This window comes from Nothoprocta perdicaria, unplaced genomic scaffold, assembly GCF_003342845.1.
Source record: "Nothoprocta perdicaria isolate Ctin4 unplaced genomic scaffold, notPer1 scaffold_34, whole genome shotgun sequence".
Classification (NCBI taxonomy): Eukaryota; Metazoa; Chordata; class Aves; order Tinamiformes; family Tinamidae; genus Nothoprocta; species Nothoprocta perdicaria.
In genome coordinates this window covers 582,806-602,691 of record NW_020455577.1, presented here as the reverse complement: position 1 = coordinate 602,691, position 19,886 = coordinate 582,806, and the positions used below count along the sequence as shown (strand labels likewise).

General features: G+C 37.9%; 1 protein-coding gene across 1 annotated transcript in view; it reads right to left on the bottom strand.

The window, feature by feature from the left end:
• Window positions 1-19,886, bottom strand: part of DNM3 (dynamin 3) — a 149,620-nt gene that overhangs the window by 95,640 nt on the left and 34,094 nt on the right. Inside the window, exons 12-16 of the mRNA XM_026043831.1 lie at window positions 19,396-19,482; window positions 17,526-17,596; window positions 13,938-13,986; window positions 12,221-12,250; window positions 6,188-6,301 (exon numbers count right to left, since the gene is read on the bottom strand). Of these exons, the coding sequence (XP_025899616.1) occupies window positions 6,188-6,301; window positions 12,221-12,250; window positions 13,938-13,986; window positions 17,526-17,596; window positions 19,396-19,482 (351 nt within the window). The remainder of the gene's footprint in view (window positions 1-6,187; window positions 6,302-12,220; window positions 12,251-13,937; window positions 13,987-17,525; window positions 17,597-19,395; window positions 19,483-19,886) is intronic.

Here is a 19,886-nt window from a genome sequence, read left to right as displayed (position 1 = left end):
CTTAATATATCTTTCTGTATCTAGAATATTTGTAATCCTGATATTTTCTTTGTTCTCAGCATGCTGAAGTATTTTTATTGACTTAATGAATGAACTAGATAGAGCACACGCAAATGTTAGGCCCTTTTTAACAACTGGGTTAAAGTTTGATTTGAAAAACTAATATTCCTTTCAAAACAAAAGACTCAAATGCTGATAGCTATCCAGCCATAAGTAGTACCCAATTAATTAATTTAAGGCAAAATAAATCTGCCTCAGCTCAAGATTAAAAGCCTTTTGCTGTTTCTTTGACTAATCCTCTTTGTATATAATTATTAGAAAGAACATACAATCTTTCACTTTTTGTTCCAGCACCGGTTCCCAGACAGTTATTAATAGAAAGACTATTAATTAAAATGCACTTACTATTTCTACTGTACAATTCTTTCGCTTTTTCAAGAAGCACTCATAATATGAAAACTTAGACCTAATTCTCTCCCCTATTTAAGATCACTAATTAACTAATATGTTCATAGTTTAAATATAAGAAGTTTTGCTGGATTTATAGATTTGTTTTAAAAGCATTTCTGATTTTTTTGTTTTAATAAAACCTCCCATCCTGCAAGACGGGTAGAAAGATTCGTCCCCTTACAGGATTCAGTTAAAGTTTTACTTAGAGTTATAAATATGTAAAACCAAGTTAAGCATATTCTTAAGTCAAAGCAAGCATATTTAATGGCTTGGAATAAATATATGATGTCTGAATTAGCTAGCTCCATTTTGTCCTTGATTCACTTTAAGATATCCTATTCTATTCTTTATTCATATAGCTGACATACTTAACTTACTTCAAGTTAAATTTACTTTACTTTTCTTCAAGGCAAGATAATGAGTAGGGTCAGAACACTGGGATAACTAAGTACTTATTTATTGTTAGACTAGGTCAATTTTCAGCCTAGTACAATGTAAATTATTACACTGTTATTCTGTATGGGATGTTGGAGAAGTATCTGAAAATACTASCTTGTGACTTACCTACGGTGGCACTAGTGAGCAACAGCGATTTAAGAACATAAAACAATCACTTCATCTGTGTAAAAACTGACATAGTTACTTCTCCCTTCTAAAACTTCCAATGTATTTTATACCTTTTAAAAYTAATAATATCTCAAAAATGTCATTTTAAAAGTGTATCACATTTACTGTATATATGTTATATACAGAGAAGTTTGGCAAATTAATATACCTTGTGGAAATRATACTTTGGGGATGCTTTTGATTTATAGCATAGCCTAGAATTAACAAAAAGACTTCTTAAGGCTCAGCAAAGCTATCTGCTTATGAAGAGTGGATTTCAGGAGAAAAGTAAATGTAAAGAATATGCTGAAGTTGCATATATTTAAAKAATATGCTGGCTGCTACAATGCAACCAGTTTTCTGTACAGGGTATTTCCTTTAGCTGGGTTACTGCACAAGYGGTTGCCTCCATTTCTACAGAAAGTTTTTTATTTTTACCATGCAAGATTATTGTACTTATCTGCTCCTAGAAAATATGCACTGTATAAACATATTCTTTATCTTGAACTTCAGTATTTCTGTGCTTCCACGAAGAGTAAAAACATCTGGCTAAATTACTACGCTCGGCGCTAGAGCAATATGCAGGCAAACYCCTGTATGAGCTGCATCTAAAATAAACCACGGTTTCAATCCTTTGGGGTTTTTTTATTTTTTATTTTTTTACAAAGGTTTGCTGTCTCTCCGATGCATGTCGATACAATGGTGACTAATGTAGCGAACTGCTTTTCCGAATAAAATCGAATCCTGTTCTTGTTTGACAGCTCCCCATGTTTTAAAGTGCAATTYTGTGCTGTGTGTTCCCCGCGTCCCCACCAAGGCCCCCCAAACTGGAATGGCACAAAGTGACTCGCGCCAGCGGTGATGGCTCCAAGGGAGTGGCTGGACGGAGTTGTCATGTGTCTGCCTGTCTACACTTGCTGTGCAGAACATCCTCTCACCTGTACAGCAGGCACAGACAGGCAGTCACATGACAACCCAGCCTGAGTGACAGCCAGCCCGTGGGAAACAGCTCTGACACCAGAGCATCTTCACCAAGAGCTACAGCCAGGAGTCACTCTGCATCTCAGACTGCCGGCCAGTAACCAAGTCGTGTGTTGCAACCCACCTAGAGTCAAGCGAGCAGTGCCTATAAAATCCAATAAAACCCACTGATGAAATTTTTACTGTGCTTCCTATAGTACTCTGTTCCTAGTTGTTCTGGTTAACTCGCTAACAAGAAGTTTTATTTGCACGCAGCTTTGTGGCACCATGGCAAATGGGAGGACAAAACACTTCTCACTTGTATCTTGAGCAACTTGCTTTTATAGATTATTGTCAGTATTAAAAACCGCCAATATCCCTGTTAGCCGCAGAAGCCCAGAGCAGCTCCGTGTGGCTGGTTAATCTTATGCACAGACAGATCATTAGATTTTAGAGTAATTTCTCCCTTTCCACCATCTCGCCTTCCCCCTAACTATTTACATTCCTCCATCCCAAGCCACGCAGAATTTTACAATTAGTACAGCGTGAATTAGCAACTGCGTCTGACACTGGGTGTTAGAACTTACTACTGAAACAAAATGGAAATACTTGACCTGGGAATAACAATAATTGGAATTTTTAAAATAAATGTAGATTTCCTGTTCTAGAAGTTCTTCTCCTGGACCCCAGCTCAGCATTCTCTGCACACCAGGAATGCCAGGGAGACCTCGGGCTGCTTTAGATTCATACAGCAACAAGACCACGTTCTCTGACTCTGTCTCCACAGAAAGGCCACAGAGCTTTACAAACACCGCTTGTTGTTTACAGTGAGGAGCTTTTTGAGTCACAAACTAGAGCGACGTTCCTCATTCGCAAAGCTCGTGTTATTTGCACGCAGCAGCTGCTAACACACAAACTTCAAACTTGCAGTTTGACTCTCCAATGCACGAACCTTAGCACAACATTTTGTAGCTCGTCACACTCATTAAAGTGGTAATAACCGAGACCTAAGGATGCTCATATTTAATTCTTTTTGCAAGCATGTCTTGTAGTACTCTAGCTAGCATGACATGAAACACCCTACCAAACAAAGCTGTATTTGCAAGCTGAATGGATACATTAATTTCGCACTTACAGCAGCCTCAAAGCTGTACACACCATTACTCGTGTTTATTTTTAAGCATGGTGAAAAAGCACAAAGACATGGTACTAGTCACGCAGCAGGATTATGAACACAAGTAACTATTTGAGGTTCAAAAACAAATTCAGATTAGCATTTATGTATCTGAAAATATAACTGCTTTACCCAGACTAATCAAGCATCAGTTTGATATTTCCACAATTACAAGACCAATAAGTGTTCTTAGCTGCTCATGCCCTTCTCATGAATAAAATCCTGCTGTATGTTTCAGCAGCAACACAATCATGCCAATAAGGAACAGAAGAAATTATTTAAGACCCGAAACCATACAACAAATTTCGAATTCTTTTGCCAACATAACTTGCTGCAGTATGCATTCCTCTGTGATTTCTTCACTAGAACAGCCATAACTCACAAGTAAAGGAAATAATTCACATCCTTCAAAAGGCACTAAGCCAGCAGCGACTCGCATTCACAGAGTGATTTGCATCTCCAAGGAAGTTGCAGCCTTCCCGAGATGGGTTCAGCTCACACAGAGGGGGTACACAGCAATAGGGGGTCCTAGCAAAGGTGGTCGCATCATACGCTCCATCCTGAAAGGGGCTCAGTGGTCTACAAGAAGCCACAGAAGCCCTCAGGGCAAATGTGGACACATGCTGGGCACCTTGTGGCTGCCCGGCTGCCGAGGACAGGCAAGGTGCTTCACCTCACCCGTCACTGATCACTGCGGATCTCACCAGGGCACAAGCACCACAGGGTACAGCCGCTTCGGGAACCAGCCGGCAGCGGGAGGTGACAAGTACCCAACCCAGCTGAAAGCAAGGAGAATATTTTAAGGAAATGCCACAAAATGCAAATTTACCCAAACTGGGATTCAGCCAGGAGACCACACATCTGCTTCTTGAGTTCAGAAGCAGGTAGTTCATTTGTGAAACAAGTCACTAATCTTTTGATTAGCCTAATGATCAAGCTGTGGCTACAATCATTTTCAGAAAAAGCATCTCAGACACATCTTCTTATTAAGACAGTTAACATACATAAATATATATCTCAACATAAAGCTGTGTGAACGCTTTCTCAATCCAGAAAAACCAAACTAGGCAGCACATCTGGTCCCGAGGATAAACTTTTCCAGGAGCAAATCATGGAACACTACTGGGCTGCTACCTTCTCCTGAGTGATCTCCCTTACGAGCCTCACACTAACTAGTATTTTCACAACTAACACAACTGACTGCTTGGCACTTAAGGCACATTATTTCAGGACAGACATATGGAGAGCAGATAGAGGCTAAGTCGCTCCATTTCTTTCACACTGTTTCAAGGTTCCTGAGCATTTTTTCTCCTAACAGACCATCAAAACCAAACTGCTTATTTTTAAATAGGCAGAGCTGAAGGCACCTCACAGGTATTGCCTGCATTTTTTTCTTCCTATTTCAATCACCCSCACCTGCCGAGTTCAAAACCTTCCAGGCCACATGGCAGGGGCATTTTTAAGGCCTTGAGATAAAACACAGCAAGAGGTGCACATTTCAATGCAACAGTTATACTTATTTATGTTTTTGATTATGTGCATTGTATTTAAGACACAGATCTACCATGAGTTAGCACTACCATGAGCTTATCAGAAAAATAAAGGTTGGCTTGAAATTTTCACAAACCTTCACAGTTCAGGCTGTTAATTTATTTTTCTATTTTTGTAATAAATGATCTTATGAGTATAAAACTTAACACTTAATTCCTTCTCTTTGACAGACGTTCACCTGTTAGAGGAAATATATTTGTGTCCCTTTAAATAAAAAGATTAATAAAAAAAAAAATGTAGTGCAGGACTTTCACTCCAGGGATCTAGAAAATTCCTAAGGGAAAAAGCTAATACAGTCTAAAGGAGTATGATTTGTCTGCACAGTCTCTGTTACCTAAATCCTTGTTTTCTTGCAGTTCAGTATTTTTATTGCAGTTCAGTATTTTGATTATTACTAAAAATAACCAGGAAAAAAGATGTGATATTTTAGAGTCTGTCAAAAACGGTCTTTTTCCTTGTCTCCCTTACATTCAATAAACCATTTGAGGTACTTTTTTTCTGAAAACATTGCATTAAAAAAAAAAAATCTGAAATGTTTTTGTTACTTTGAAAGCTCAATTCTTCTATGAAAACAAAAAGAAGCCTTTAAAAAAAAACCTGATAACGCACCAAATAACCCCATTTTATTCTTTAAAAGTTAAGACTAGAACTGCTGTTGAATTTGAAGCATAGAAGAACATTGCTATTATTTTTGAAAGAAAATGGCTGAGCAGAACAGACCAGAAGAAAAAAAAAATAATAATAAAAAAAAAGGGTTTCCAAAGCAATATACCCTAGCAATATATTCAGTTAAGTGATGAACCTGAATGGCCGGTTTGTTGTAGAACTTATATTCCTCACCGAGATATTTGTGATTAGCAGCAGTATCGCTTACCAAGGTGCATTTATGGGACTGCCAGTAGCAACTTGGAAATCTATATGGAGCTGGCTGCAGCAGTGGGCAGCCCCGCATCTCAGCTTCGCAGAAGGTGAAGCAGGAAAACAATTGTGATCATTAAATCAGTGGCTGTTGTAGTTCATAGCAGTAACTTTGCCTAGACAATTTATGGCCAGCTTATAGATGATCCAAGGGAAGTCCAAACAGGCACAAAACAATAACCAGAACATTTTAAAATTATTTTTTTCTCCCCCTCCTCTTTTTATTTTTTTTTCAGTCCTATGTGCGAAACCACAGGAAGGGAGGAAAAAGAAAAAAAAAACAAACCAAAAAGAAAAACCCCAAACTCTACACACCCTGTATTTATGTTTCCAACGTTCCTACAGACGTCTCAGAGGCTCAGTATCTCCATGAAACAAAAATAGAAAGTTGCAGAAACCTTCTCTCTGCGAGATCATTTAGTATTTCAACTTAACATCAGGACTGAATAAATACTGATAATTTCCAGTACACACAGGTTCTTCATAAATACTGATTATTTCAGTACACACGAGTTCTTCATTCCTTACCTCATCATCTTTATACCAGGACAGGCTTTCTGCGGTCAGAACAAACCAGTATTCTTTGGATCCTCCTTTCATGATTCCAATATTGTTGATGGTCAGCCAGCCTTTCCGGATGACCTGTGCAAAGGTGCGGTCGGGCACAAGTTTAGTTTGTTATTCATTTTACATTGTTTTTCTACTAAATTCATTCTTTCAATAAAGAATTTCTATATAAAATAAGAGGTGGTGCATTTTCTTCATTTCCTGCTAAGTTTGAAACAGTTTTCACTGGTTTCATTCATGGAAGAAAAATGTAACATACAGTAAAAACAGAGTTTTCAGATGAAAGAGATTGGAGGAAGAGAGAAGCCTAAGGATGACCATGTTGTATTTACAGAAAATATAAATGAGCAAAAAGATAATGTAACACTGAGGACATCTATTTGATGTATACTAACACATTGTAAGAGCCCATACAACATTACATGGGTCTAGTCCTACTGTTCTAGTCCAACCACTTTACCCATGGCAAAGATAACAGACAGCTAGTTTATACTGTAATCTGCATTTCATTTTTGCATTTCTTCTGATATTTCACCAATCCTTCCTTTGAGAAAAAAAAAAAAAAAGAATGAAAAAAGATATTTGCACACTTTCACAGCAAGGAACAGTTTTGATATTGGCAGTCTCTAAAACCCTCCTGGCTGCATCAGAATCAGCAAGCTCAGCCTGGACTGGTTCAGTACAGGTATCTGCAAGGGGTGATTAGTTTACATGAAGCCCTTAGAATAACTGTTGGAAGCTGGGACTGCATTCTGAGGATTTCCCTTTAGAGTCTTGCTCTGGTATTGAAAAAAAAAAAGAAAGAAAAAAAAAACCACTGCTGAGCATTCTAAGCATTTACTTTTACCTGCCATAATAGACTTCTGGCCTGATGGATGGACGTGGCTCCTAAGCCATGTTCTGTTCAAGCCATCTCAGACCAAATCCAAGCAACAAGCACTAGTCAGTGCTTGGAGCATTGCTGATGYGTACTGATCATCCCTTAAATTCTTRTTTTTAAACTTTATTTTATGCTGAAGGCCATATGTCCAGTGGCCTTCAGGYCATTTTTACTCGTAAGTTGTAAAACTAAACTAATTTCATTTTATTTMCACACTCAACTATATGAATACAGCCCTGTGTGTGGAAGCAATTGCAGGGAAAACCCAGGCAGGTAAGATTTTCCTACCACTYGAACCTAGCTTTAAGGTGGCTTTATAGCTGGCTCTATGCAACTCGAGCATTTCAAACAATCTTACAGCAAACATGCAAAGATGGTTATTCTCATGCTACAAAGAACCTGAAATTAGAGGCTACATAAAGGGATGCTGTTGGGCCATGCTGTCTACAGTGTAAAATGTTGTGAGCTTCATAGAAAGCAACACAACATGTACTGGAAGCAGAGGCAGTCAGACCAACATAATACTGAGAACTGGTTTGGACACAGATCTTAGAGAGGGAAAAGAGTTCACAGTGAGGATAAACTGGTGGGTTCTACAAGCAAACCAAGGAAAAATACCTGAAAAGCAGGTTCAAAATCCTTACAGGTCATAAATACTTTAAATGATAAGGGAAGTAGTTAACTGTGCATCCCATTCAGTGCTTTCCCTCATCATTAGCATAGGCTTTTCAGAAAGTTAATACAGTCAGTTTTCCTCATTTCCGCAAGGATGCATTTGCAGCAGTGGTTTCAGAGCAGACAAAGCTAATGTTTTAAAATCTAAACTATATAAGCCAGTTAAATAGTAATGATGTTTTCAGTCTTTCCATTCTAATGTGGGACTACCTCAATTGTTTGGTTCCTAAAAACCATCTTGCTCCTCTATGGACATCGCCCGATAGATGCGTAACCATCACTGGGTGTGCAGAGAAGTGGGCTGATTTGCTAATATAAACATTGGTCACTCTGTCTTGCAGAAGAAGGAATTTGCCAGCTGTTTCCTCAAAAACCCTGTGTGCTGGGGATTAGATCCAGCTGTCATTCCCACACCACACGGAATCAGGAGCAAGACACCAAGTAACAGCAGTCTCTCCAATTCATGCATGTGGATTTCAAGTGCAAATTTCTATATCTGCTTACCTATGCTCCTCTGGGAATAAGGGGAACCAAGTTCTCTAGAATATTCTGAACACAAGAGATCACAGTTATCCACAATAGCTGGAAGCCATTCCATGCAATGTCATAGGGGAGGGAAAAAAAAGGAAAAAAAAAAAGAAAAAGAAATCTAGGTGTGCCGTAGTAGCCAAAGAGTAACCTTGGAGCCTGATGTTCTTTTCATTAAAACGTTCACATTGCCAGGCGTATTCTCCCTAGGGAATACAGTGCACCACCACTTTGGAACCACTTAGTATCCACATTAGGATGAGGGGAGAGGGCAGTCTCTGATCAAGGTGCACATTTCAAACAGAATGAGCTCAGGCAACAATTTTACTTCCCAGAGGAGCTGAACTTACACTAGAGACTCAAGTCAATTTCCTCTTTAATATAGTTTAAAGTTTTTAAAAATAGTTTAAGCTATATCTTTTAGTGCTTCCACAGGCAACAAGCAGCACGTGTCTCTAAAGAGACTTTTGAATTTCATTAACCTGATTGATTTCTAACTCCTGTGCTAGCGATGCCTTAGGTTAACTAAGCATAGAAACGGAAAGTAATTTCTCTCTTTGTTTTCACCAGTTCATTTGGTTGGTTTGGATTTACGAGACTCACAAACATTTTCTAGACTGGTCTAGTGACCAATTTGTCACTGAATGTGACAATTCAAAACGTATATTTCTAAATGTCACCCTACACAAACCGGATATTAGTGACAGGAGTTAGGAACGTCAGGAAGGTGAAAAAAACCTAGAGTGCTGCCAGAAGCTGGTGAGGACAATATTCCGACCGGTAGTTGGACTCCATGTACAGGATGGACAAGAGATGACAGAGTTCCTTCCTCTGGGGTCCCGATATCTAATCTAGGTGTCTGAAAAATACGAAGCTTAGAGGGTACGAATGCACATGAACAAGCCAGAAGGCAGTCATGTTCTGATAGCTCAACTGCACACAAAAAAATCTGTTATTCTGATCATCCATCATTGCATGGATAAACAGGAAAGCAGGATTTGACAAAAATCAGTACATTTTATATATTGCTATATGATGTATTATTGCAGTACATCAAATAAGATATTTATTAAATTTCAAATTTCTTTTATAAGTGTTTCATTTCTATAAAGGTAMTATTCAAAATATGATTTAAAGAACAGTAAGTGAAATAAGGTAAGTAGTTGGGCAGACAGGGAAATACAAGTGAGAAAATCACAAAAYTGGTTACTTCAATAACAACTTGCATTTTGTTAAATGAATGGAATTTTGTCGCATTATGTTAAATAAACAMGGGAAGTGCAGCACAACTGTCAGCACTACGCTGCTTTATCTTGTAGATAGTTAAGATACAATAGGTTGTACAACACATTATCAAATGTGTTGATAAATGGTAAGCCCACCAAGAGGGAAAAAAAAGGCAAAAATTGCTATGCGAGTCATTCTTATAATTCACTTTAGTTTCAAATATGAAGATTCTCACTCACACTGCAGAGGACAAAAAGAAACAATGTGTTGGAAGGAAATCYCATAGTCTTTCACCATAATCTGCTACGTGTCAGAGCATAACCTCAGCAGATTAATCAACTTGTTTGTGCTCAGTATCTAAACAGGGCTTCTTGAAATGACAACACTTCCTTGAGGTCACTACAAAATACATTGTGTAACTCAAAAAAAATGAGTGGCTTCAGACCTAAATACACCTCTACTTTAAAGAAAAATTCTAGCTTTAGTGAAACACAGTAGTCAGTAATAAGAATCAGATTTATTCTTCCAAATGTAATTAAAGAACCATTGAAGTGAATAAGTCAACCATAAAGGAATGACAACCTAAAAATAAGTATAGCTGAAGTCAAATACCTATAGGACTATTTCCCTGACACTGATATGGTGAAAATACAAGACCATATGTCATTCAAGGACAGTGCAAAATCTAGCAGCATGGTGTTATCAAGTCTGCACCACCTCTAGAATCTCTCACAGAAACACTGGCCTTTCTTAACAGAACAGCCAAGCTGTGTCTTTACATGACCATCTCCCTTAATCTGGTGCAAGTTTCCATTTTCACTGACCTGCTTTAAGAAAGTCTATAAACACATTTCTTTTCTGGGTCATGCAAAGTAGCAGGCTACATTAATGAATCTAGGGGTAAAATTTAAAAACAGAAAAAGAGCAACAACAAAAAGCATTTTCTTTGGGAAAAGCTAACACAGTAGTTCAGGCCCACCAATAAGGTCTGAATGCTACTTGTGTCCAGAAAAAATGAATCCAATCATTAGTGTAGCATTATAARAGATGTAAATCAAACCCTTCTAAACCAAACCTTAAAATCTTTCAGACGATGACTTTAAATTTAAGATTCAGAATAAGCTCCTTCTCCAATTACAAGGGCTACTTAAAACACAGCCACGTCAGTTTAAAAATAAAACAAAAGTAGAAGTAAAAAAGAAGAGTAGCAGATTTTTGTGTGATAATCTTTTGTAATTTTGAATAATTGGTAATGAATACCAAAATTACCCATTTTGGTATTCATTGCGCACAGGGAGCAATGGCTTTTAAGGCTTATCAAGAGGAGGAGTTTTAAACACAAAGACTTAGTGACAAAACAAATCTCACCACATGAAATACATAGTAAAGAGGGGGTCAGCCTTCAGGATCCAGGATCTTGCTACAGTGCTATGTAAAACCAAGCATTGCACTGGTTATTTCAAGTAAATTAGAAGACAGACTAACCTGTGGCTTAAAAAGAAACTTTTTGGAGTCAGGTCAAAACCTCAGGCGGTAGCAAAGAAAAAAAGACAAACAAAAAAAGCCAAAGATTAAGCGATAGAGGATAAATTAGTAGGAGGGGGGGAAAAATGAGCAAAAACATGTTAAGAGGAATTGGCATCACACTTCTTCCAAGAATAGGATRCTGCTGCACTTCTTTCTGAGATACACAACAGGTTTTGGCATCATAACAGTTCAAAGCAAGTTACAGAAAAGCAATGGCATTGCAACTGAGCACCCCACCATCACTTCGGAAAATCCTAATGTTCTAGAGAGATTCAATTCAACTGCTGCCAGCAGCAGCTCTGTCTAGTCATTTTTCCCTTTATTAAACTTCTGTTTAGTTTAAATTGGCTTGCTATAATGACTAGTATGATGTGATAATATGGCAACATCCTGGAAAAAAGAATTATTTTCATCATAAATAAATACCAAAGAATGTACATGATATAGAGATTTACCTCTTATAACAGTCACGGATCACAAAGTCACTTGTTAAAAAAATTAACCGCTGTTCAGACAATTAATTCTAATTAGTAAGATTAAGTGCATTCACACATTTATTTACTCATGAAATGGAAGAGTTAGAAAGGACTCTGTCCATAACATACTGACCTCCTGGTACTATAAGAAAATTGCTAAAAAAGGCTTTAGATATTTTTAATTTTATTAATAAAATGTGTTTTCCTATCAGAAGTAATTTCCTTTTATAAACAAAATATCCRTAACAGTATCGGTACGCATAAACAATAAGTTAATTGAGCAACACCTTATGTTTCCTTCTTATTACCAAAACCTTATTTGCCCACCTTTAAAAAATATTTACTACAAATAGTCAYTTATATCAGATAAATACTGCTTTCCAGTTATATAAAATACACATGAATTAGTCATTTTAGTTCGAGAAACTCAATAAATCAATATTAGTTTTCTCCAATTTCATTTAGTACATTTTAAGTTCTACTAGTTCATACTCACAACAGCRGGTTAGTAGCAGTTAAGAGATGAACTGCATTTATACTGTGTTGAGGAAGTATTACGGATGAAATCGCTTAACATTAAGTAGTTAATTAAGTATTAAACTARTAAGTTAGAGACAAACTTTCCCCTCCGAGAAGCTAAATGAAAAAGCAACAATAAAGCTTACAGAACTTAGCTCGTACAATTTGCCTTGAAGGCGGTAGATTGGTTCCCTGAAATAGCAAATTACAAAAAGGAAGTTTTATTTCAGAAACATTTTCTCATTCTTTTCAACTCCAAAAAACTTACAAACACTTGTTTATTCTTTTTAAAATTAAAAGCTCAGCAAAGTCTTTTATAAAACAAGCAATCAAATCTCAAAATCTTATTTAAAACTCTCCTTCCCCCCCACCATTTCTTTAGAGAGATAATATTCACTCACAGAACTTTTCATCCCATTTGTATATTTTTGAAGAATTAGATAAATTGACTGGTTTTCCTTTTATGGGACACTCCAAAGCAATGACGGTTGTTGTGTTTGACACATGTTCCTGCACAGCTAGATAAGAAGGAAGTCTCTCCTCAGAAGGGAGCGACTAGTCTTTGAAGACATTTCAGTGTTTAGACCTTTCAATTTTCTTTTTTATTCTAGCCCAAATAGTGCATTTTTTCCAAAAACGTCAGTCATGCCGGTCAAGCTCTGGAGGACCAGCACATGCCAGACACTATGGATCATTTTGACGAATCTCTTGGAAATGAATAGCAACTACTTGGCGGGAGGGAGAGTTTGGAGTTTCTTTTCCCCAAAAGACCACTGAATTTCCAGAAGATGCAGGAATCCTCATCCACTACAGAAAAATGGGGAAATTTTCAGGAACTGCAGGTTTATCACTCCCCTACGAAATCTGAAGCATCTAAGTTCAGTAATCACATGTTGAAATTTTGACCTTTCAACTCTTCAGATTTGTTTCATCACAAGAAAACAATCAGTGGAGTAGTAAATTATGCAAAAGCTTAATGCATAGTATCTTTACACCTTTTTTTTTTTTTTTTTTTTTTTTTAAACACTAGAGTCACTTATACCATTTAAAAAATTTACTACTGTCAAAATGTTTTCTTCCTGTGCAAACTCTGCAAAACCCTGACAGGCAACAAGAACAGACTTTACACCTGTAACATTTTCATTATTTTAATTTCACATAGAAAACAAGGAACTGATCCTGTGATGTACTGAGCACCCCTGGTCTGTGCAGAAACAAAGGAAAAAGTGAAGCTCAGGAGCACTTAGCACCTTGCAGAATCAATCCTGTATCACACGCGATAAAAAGAAGAAAGAAATAATAACTTAGTGTGATTAATGCATCTCAGCAAAATCGCTATTAAATCTGAGACCACTGATCAGTTATATTCTGTTTACTTTGAGAGCATTGTATGTAGTTAACRTTTTTATCAAGTCAACTGGAAGTTTTCAGAAGAGATAAAGGCAAATCCTTTGCTTGCAAGATTGCCTCTTCACTGTTATATAAGCTGTGCACGCGTGAGAACTAGTACAATTACTGTATGACAAAGCACATACAAGCAACTACTCACCAGCATTTCGGATTCTGAAAAATCACAAGCTAGCAGTTTATGAAAAAAATACACTTAAGTGTAACATGAGAGATTCAATATACTGAATAGCATGGAAGGGCAGACTACGGTGCAAATGGTAGCAGAGTTATTAAGCAATAAATGATAACAGTAATGAAAGTCAGGTGGCTCTGAAAACTTCAGTAAAAAACAAGAGGATGATGTATCGTCTATATGTTTCAAGCAGAAAAAGTAAATTATACATTCACAAGAAGTAAATGCAGCCAAGAAAACCAAAACAGCTTGTATGAATTTGCACATGCCATAATCCATTCTCTGTTAAGTGCCTACCTGATTTCCCACTGCACTTTTGTTAACCTGACTGCTTCTTTGTTGGGCACTAAGGAAAGCAGAGGAAAAAAGTTATTCTGAAGAAACTCAAAAGCTAAACCAGTTCCTGAGCAGTAGATTTTGTCAATAAAAGTTACTTACGATTCCAGCATGGAAAGCTAGTGTAACAAAGCAACATGGCAAACTCATTACATACAAATGTATTTTTCAACTATTTTTTCTGACAGTAAAGGGTATTTGCCTGCTTATCASAGCAAAGACAGGCACAGCAGTGGCCCCTGCTAGTTATGTCCTCTGTAACTATGTCCTATTTGCCCTGGTAAAGGTTCCTAGCAGCATACGGAAGGTGTGGTTCATCTGGGGGCTTTGGAAACATTAGCCTCTACAAATATTAAAATGAGACAAAAGGCAAGGCATTATTTAGGGCAGTTCATGCACACCCAGAGGCTCTTTAGAAGCTTTGTTCTGACAGCTTGTTTTGGATATTGTTCTAACATTTACATACACTTTGTGGATCTAAATATACAACCAGTGGATGAAGCCGTCACAAAAGCTGGTTTAAGAAGCTGGAATCTTAAAAGAATGGACCATATTTGAAATTAAAACATATTCAGAATATTTTACCCAGTTCTTGAACTCTGGTAATTCTTATTCCTGAATCAAAATACACTCCTATTTCAAAAGCATACAAGTTTCTGTTAATTCTAAAGGCATTTGTGTTATGTGATTTGTGTTAGACCACACTATCAAAATATTAGATCAGATTGACAGTGTTTTTTTTTGGACAAGATTATACCATTTCAGTGAGCATTAAATAATTGGGAGGGAAAAAAATATAAATATATATACACACTAGATTCACTACCAACACTACGAAAAACTAAGAGCTGTGCTTGAATGACAACCTGCAGGCCAAATCCTGCAACTGTATTCTCCCTGACAAGCCCAGATCTGTCCCGGCTCCGAACCTGCATTTAAGAGGGCACCACCCTAACACATGAGCAAGCCACTCRCTTTCAGTGCCACCACGACTGCTACATGTCCCTGTTTGAAGGGCTTTGCTCTGAGTCACCCAGCCACTTGGGACCAAATTACACTGCAGGTCTCCAGTGCCTCATGTGGACTGCAGAAATTACAGTGCAGAAATTACAGTTAAATGACCTGCACAGAGAACACACTAACCCTGCACCAACACTGACCTGTTGTTCCAACAACACGTACAATATTGTTTAAGAAATTGCCCCTCTTCTGGGTTGTTCTCTCTCTGCTGCCTTAGGGAAGCTAACCGAACAGAGAGCTGGTGCCATATTGAGGAAGTCACTTCTTTGAAGCAAAGACCAGCAATTAGTCCTTTATTCACTGTCCTAAATACAAATTACTCTTCCTGTAGATTGAAGCATGTAGCTATGTTTGGCTTATATCAACTGCAAATAAATTCAGTCATAACATTTTACCATGTACTCTGCTAAACAAGATGAACGTTAGTATCCCTTTATTTCAGAAAAGTAAATATATGTCCTTATAATTATCTTAAGAGCAAGATCATTCTAAATATTGGCATTCTTAGATCATTTTAAGGTCAATTCTCATTCTACTGTACCTGTCTTTGGCCCTGCAACGCTGCAAAGTATTTTGACATGTCTTGAGCTCTCTTTCTTCCCTGTGAACATGGCTAACAAACCTCTAAAACACTGAAATAACATAAGACAACTGGCTGGGAGGTTCAAGAAAAAGAAATGAAACAGTAAGACATCTCAGGAGACTATAGTCTAGGATGTTTAGATAGTGCAAAAATCTGTAAGCTACTGGTTCTAATATAAAACCATTGTAAAAATAAYGTGATTATAGTTAAAAAATGTGCTTTCTACTATTTAGTTCATCAACATATTTTAAATTTTAAATTGTTCTTAGCTATCCAAGCTTCATCTTCCAGTTGAGCACACTTCAGTAGAGATACTTGCATTTCCATCAGTTTCCACAGAAACTCTTCCTTAAACTTAGCATGTGCAGTGAACTTAGGTGGAGTGTCACTTGTTGTCTCTTTTGCCTCTCACACAGGGGCTGTGAATTTCTAGGCCTGAACTGGAAAAAGGGGGAAGAAGCTCTCCATGAAACTCAAGTTGAACATTGCAGCTCCTTGGAAAAGATGCAGCAGCAAAGACCACAGACTGAACTATATCCCACGGCAGTAGCTGTCATAAAAGGTTCTTCCAAGGAGAGATACAATTACACAGCTCCAGATAACCCCGCCAGTCCATGYTCCAAGGCTATACGGCAGGGGAGCTTCCAACTTGACATWACAAAAAACAACAACAACAATTCCCAGTGAGGATAGGCAGGCATTGGAACAGGTATTTTTCCCTAGAGAGGCTGGGGATTCTCTAGTTTGGGACGTTTTCAAGATCTGACTGGAAAAAAAAAAAAATCTCTGTACAAGCTGGTAGGAATTTAACAGTGACCATCCTCTGAGCAGGAGGTTGGACTAAATGACCTCCCAGGTTCTCTTGAACCTGAATTATGATTCTATATGCTGTCTGTACACATACCCAAGTATATAGTACATACATGGAGTGTTTTTAGTAGGCTTTTTCCTGTTAGAAAAGGATGAAGTGTAATAAATAGCTGACAGGTTGTTATCCTGATCTCTAGAAGGTCAGCTACTATTCCTACAACATCCTGTCATTTTTCAGGAGAAGTGATAAAGGTATCTAGGATCTGCAAACAATACCAGAGAAGTTGGTTCAAGCCAAACACACAAACAGCGCCTGGCTGCGTCCAATTCCATCTTAGATTACTTGATTCCATATTTTAATCCTTCACAGTATACTGCCAAAGGCCTTCCACAGTGCCATCTATAAAAGGTCGTAGAATAACACATACTGTGGTGCCAGAGTTAGTTGCTAACATCACACACACAGACAAAACCTGCTGTCATAAGTGTCTGAAGTCACAAATATGGCATGAACATGACTGAAGAAACATTTATTCTTCAAGGAGTAAAGACATCTCTAACATTTTCACTAACATCAAAATGTTTCTACAAAGTCCCTGAGACTGRCCTTCCAGCTTGCTGGATGCCAGAGTATTCTAGAGAATATTCTCAGAGTCTTTCCAATTAAGTGAGGAGAACTGTCAAATCAATCCCTGGAGGGCATTCTGAAACTATTTTTCCTCTACAGCCAGCAGGCACACAAATTCTGCAACATCTATTACCCTCAGCAACACTGTTCCAGATACCGTTGCATAGGTCCCAAAGCATTAATAGGTAGCAGTGTGGAAAGACCGCCAAAATCTGTGGTCCCAAATGTCTGTGGTCCTCAAATGGACCTAGTGAGGGCACAAGGCCTCCAAAGCTGCTTCCAGAGATTCACATTACTCCAGACCAAGATACAAGTTTGACTTCCAAGTGAAAGCACGCATGTGAGCTGAGGAACAAAATCCCGCTGTAAGTACAAGTGTACAGAGTTCAGGACTGTATATACTGAGAAAGAATGTCTCTACTACCACACTTCAAATYTGGGGTCAAATTTTGGACTTAGTTAAAAAAAAGTACAACAGTATCATATAATGGAGTCCATATATACATACTTTGCAAAGCCAATGAAGTCTTCATGGTTGGTGTTGATGTAAGATACCTGGATATCAATCAACAGCAATACCTATAAGGAGAGAGGGGAGACCAGTAAGAGGGTTGGGGATGGGGTGAAGAAAGATTGAGGAGAAAGGAGAGAAGAAGAGAACTTTGAGTTTGCTGCATTACTGAATGTTTCATGAGTATTCAAGCTGAAAGACACATTTCCTAAATCCCACAGCTTCTGAATTTGCGTTTGTATAATAAGGTAGTCTACAGAAGAGCAATTCCCATTCTGCTGTCCTTTTCCTGCAGACCAATTTTACCTGGGAGGATGTTGCTCATTTTGTTAAGATTAATTACACACAGGCAGAAGAGTTTAATAAAACGCAGCAGAGGCTCAAGGAAATAATTTAAATGAAACTTCACAGTCTAACTAGCCAGCRAACTTGATAAGATACTGGAGAAAGCTCACTCCATTCCACACTTGAACAGTTTCTTGAACATGCACAATATGAAGGGAACTAAGACTGCAATTTCTCCACTGTCTTTTCAGTCTTTTACTTCTCAGCAGGGAGCAGCGAAAAACCCTAATCAATCACCACCACAGAGTCTCCAAATTTCCTAAGAAACCTGTCTGAACACATAAGAAAAGAGAAAACCTTCTAGCATTTTCTCCTATTTAAAGCTTCATAACCAGGACTAATAGTATAAAGTCACATAATTATGTAATCCTGTTCACATGCTGACTGTGCCTCAGCATTATCAGTAAATTCTATTGCCAGACTATGGTGAGCAAGGGCATTTGGATGGATATGCCTCAGTTGTGAAAGTAAGTTTTATTTTGATAAAATATTAAAGCAATGACCACTTCATGAAAATAGAACGCTCTATCCATGGATAAAAATCCCACCAATTTGCTTTCAATTTGAAGCCCCAATTCCTAAATGCCTTACTGGGCCTTATCAAGGCATCATGCTGCTGTGTTTTTGAATAAGACCTAAGCATTAGACAATAAGCTTGCCTGGATTCTTTTCTTCAGCATCTGATCTCCTCAAAGCACACACAGTTATTTCTATGCAGCTCCACAAATATGGCATCACTCCCAAATTCTTCAGCATTTCCAAAAGACACGAAGACCCTCACACCAAGCAAAGACAGGGAGGATTTAACATCTAGTTCTTACCTCTCAGAAATGTCTCACTATCGTTTTGATTTATACTGTTAGCAGCTATTGTTAATCAGTAATTATATGAATGTGACAATAACTTATTTGACCAATTCTTGGCATTTACATAAAGCTGGTAGCTGCTCCCTGAAGCAAACTTAAATATTTAAAATTACTTTAAAGACTATTTTCACAGCACAGACGAGGAGAAAAGAAGCAAGACATGCTGCACAGCTCCCCAGCTTGCACAGGAACACAACTAGAGAGCCAGGAGCACAGAACTATACAGGGGTTCTGCCTACCCCTGCTTCTCCTAAATATTTCTGTTAACCAACTCTGTACTCTCCAGACCATAATTCCTGCTTCCACTTCCAGTAGATTTTCTCACATGCAATCTAAGCTTTGAACATTCCTGGATCTGAGTGCTTGGCTGGTTGATGAATGTTCTTAGAGGGGTTGCTCTGAATAGAACTTAAAAATACTTTAAGAGTTCAACTTTCAACAGTCAGAAGAGCAGTATTYTCAAGAACATGGAAAGTTGCTTTCTGTGCTTTTCCCAAGTATGTAACCTGGCTAGGAAGGGATGCGTGTGTGGAATTCCTTCACTATCTTAATGTACTTTGAATGGAAGAACTCCTCTAACATAGCACAAACGTTCTCCAGGAGAGTCCTTCTACACACATTTTCTCAAAGAAATGAATCTCTTTATTTATTCTCACCTGATCCTTGGTCTTCTCTTCTCTTTCACGGATGTAGCCAGCAACAATTCTTTCTGTTTCCTCACATAGCCTTGGATAGGTTGCTAGCTAAAAAGCAAAAAGAATAAGAATTTACACCTTCAGGGTGCCTTTAGCAAAGTACAGACAGGGGAGTCTCCAGCTTTTCTGTTCAAAAGAAAKCAAGTGTTATATATGCTGGTACTAAATAAAGTCTACTACATTACAAACTAAGCCTTATTTGCTAGCAATGGTGACTTTTGAATAAAACCTGGAGAGATGTAAACCCTTGGATTGTTTTTGCACTATGGAGCATTCAAGAAGAGAAGGATGATTCTGCAGGTGTGAGGGTGTGAGTCTTTCTAGACTTTTTTTTTTTTTTTTTTTTAATAAAGCAACTGCGACACTGGAATCCTAATATTTTCAGCTCTTTTTTTATGTCTGGATATGAAGTGAATCTCTCAAAAAGAAAAGACAGAGGCTGATCCATAAGG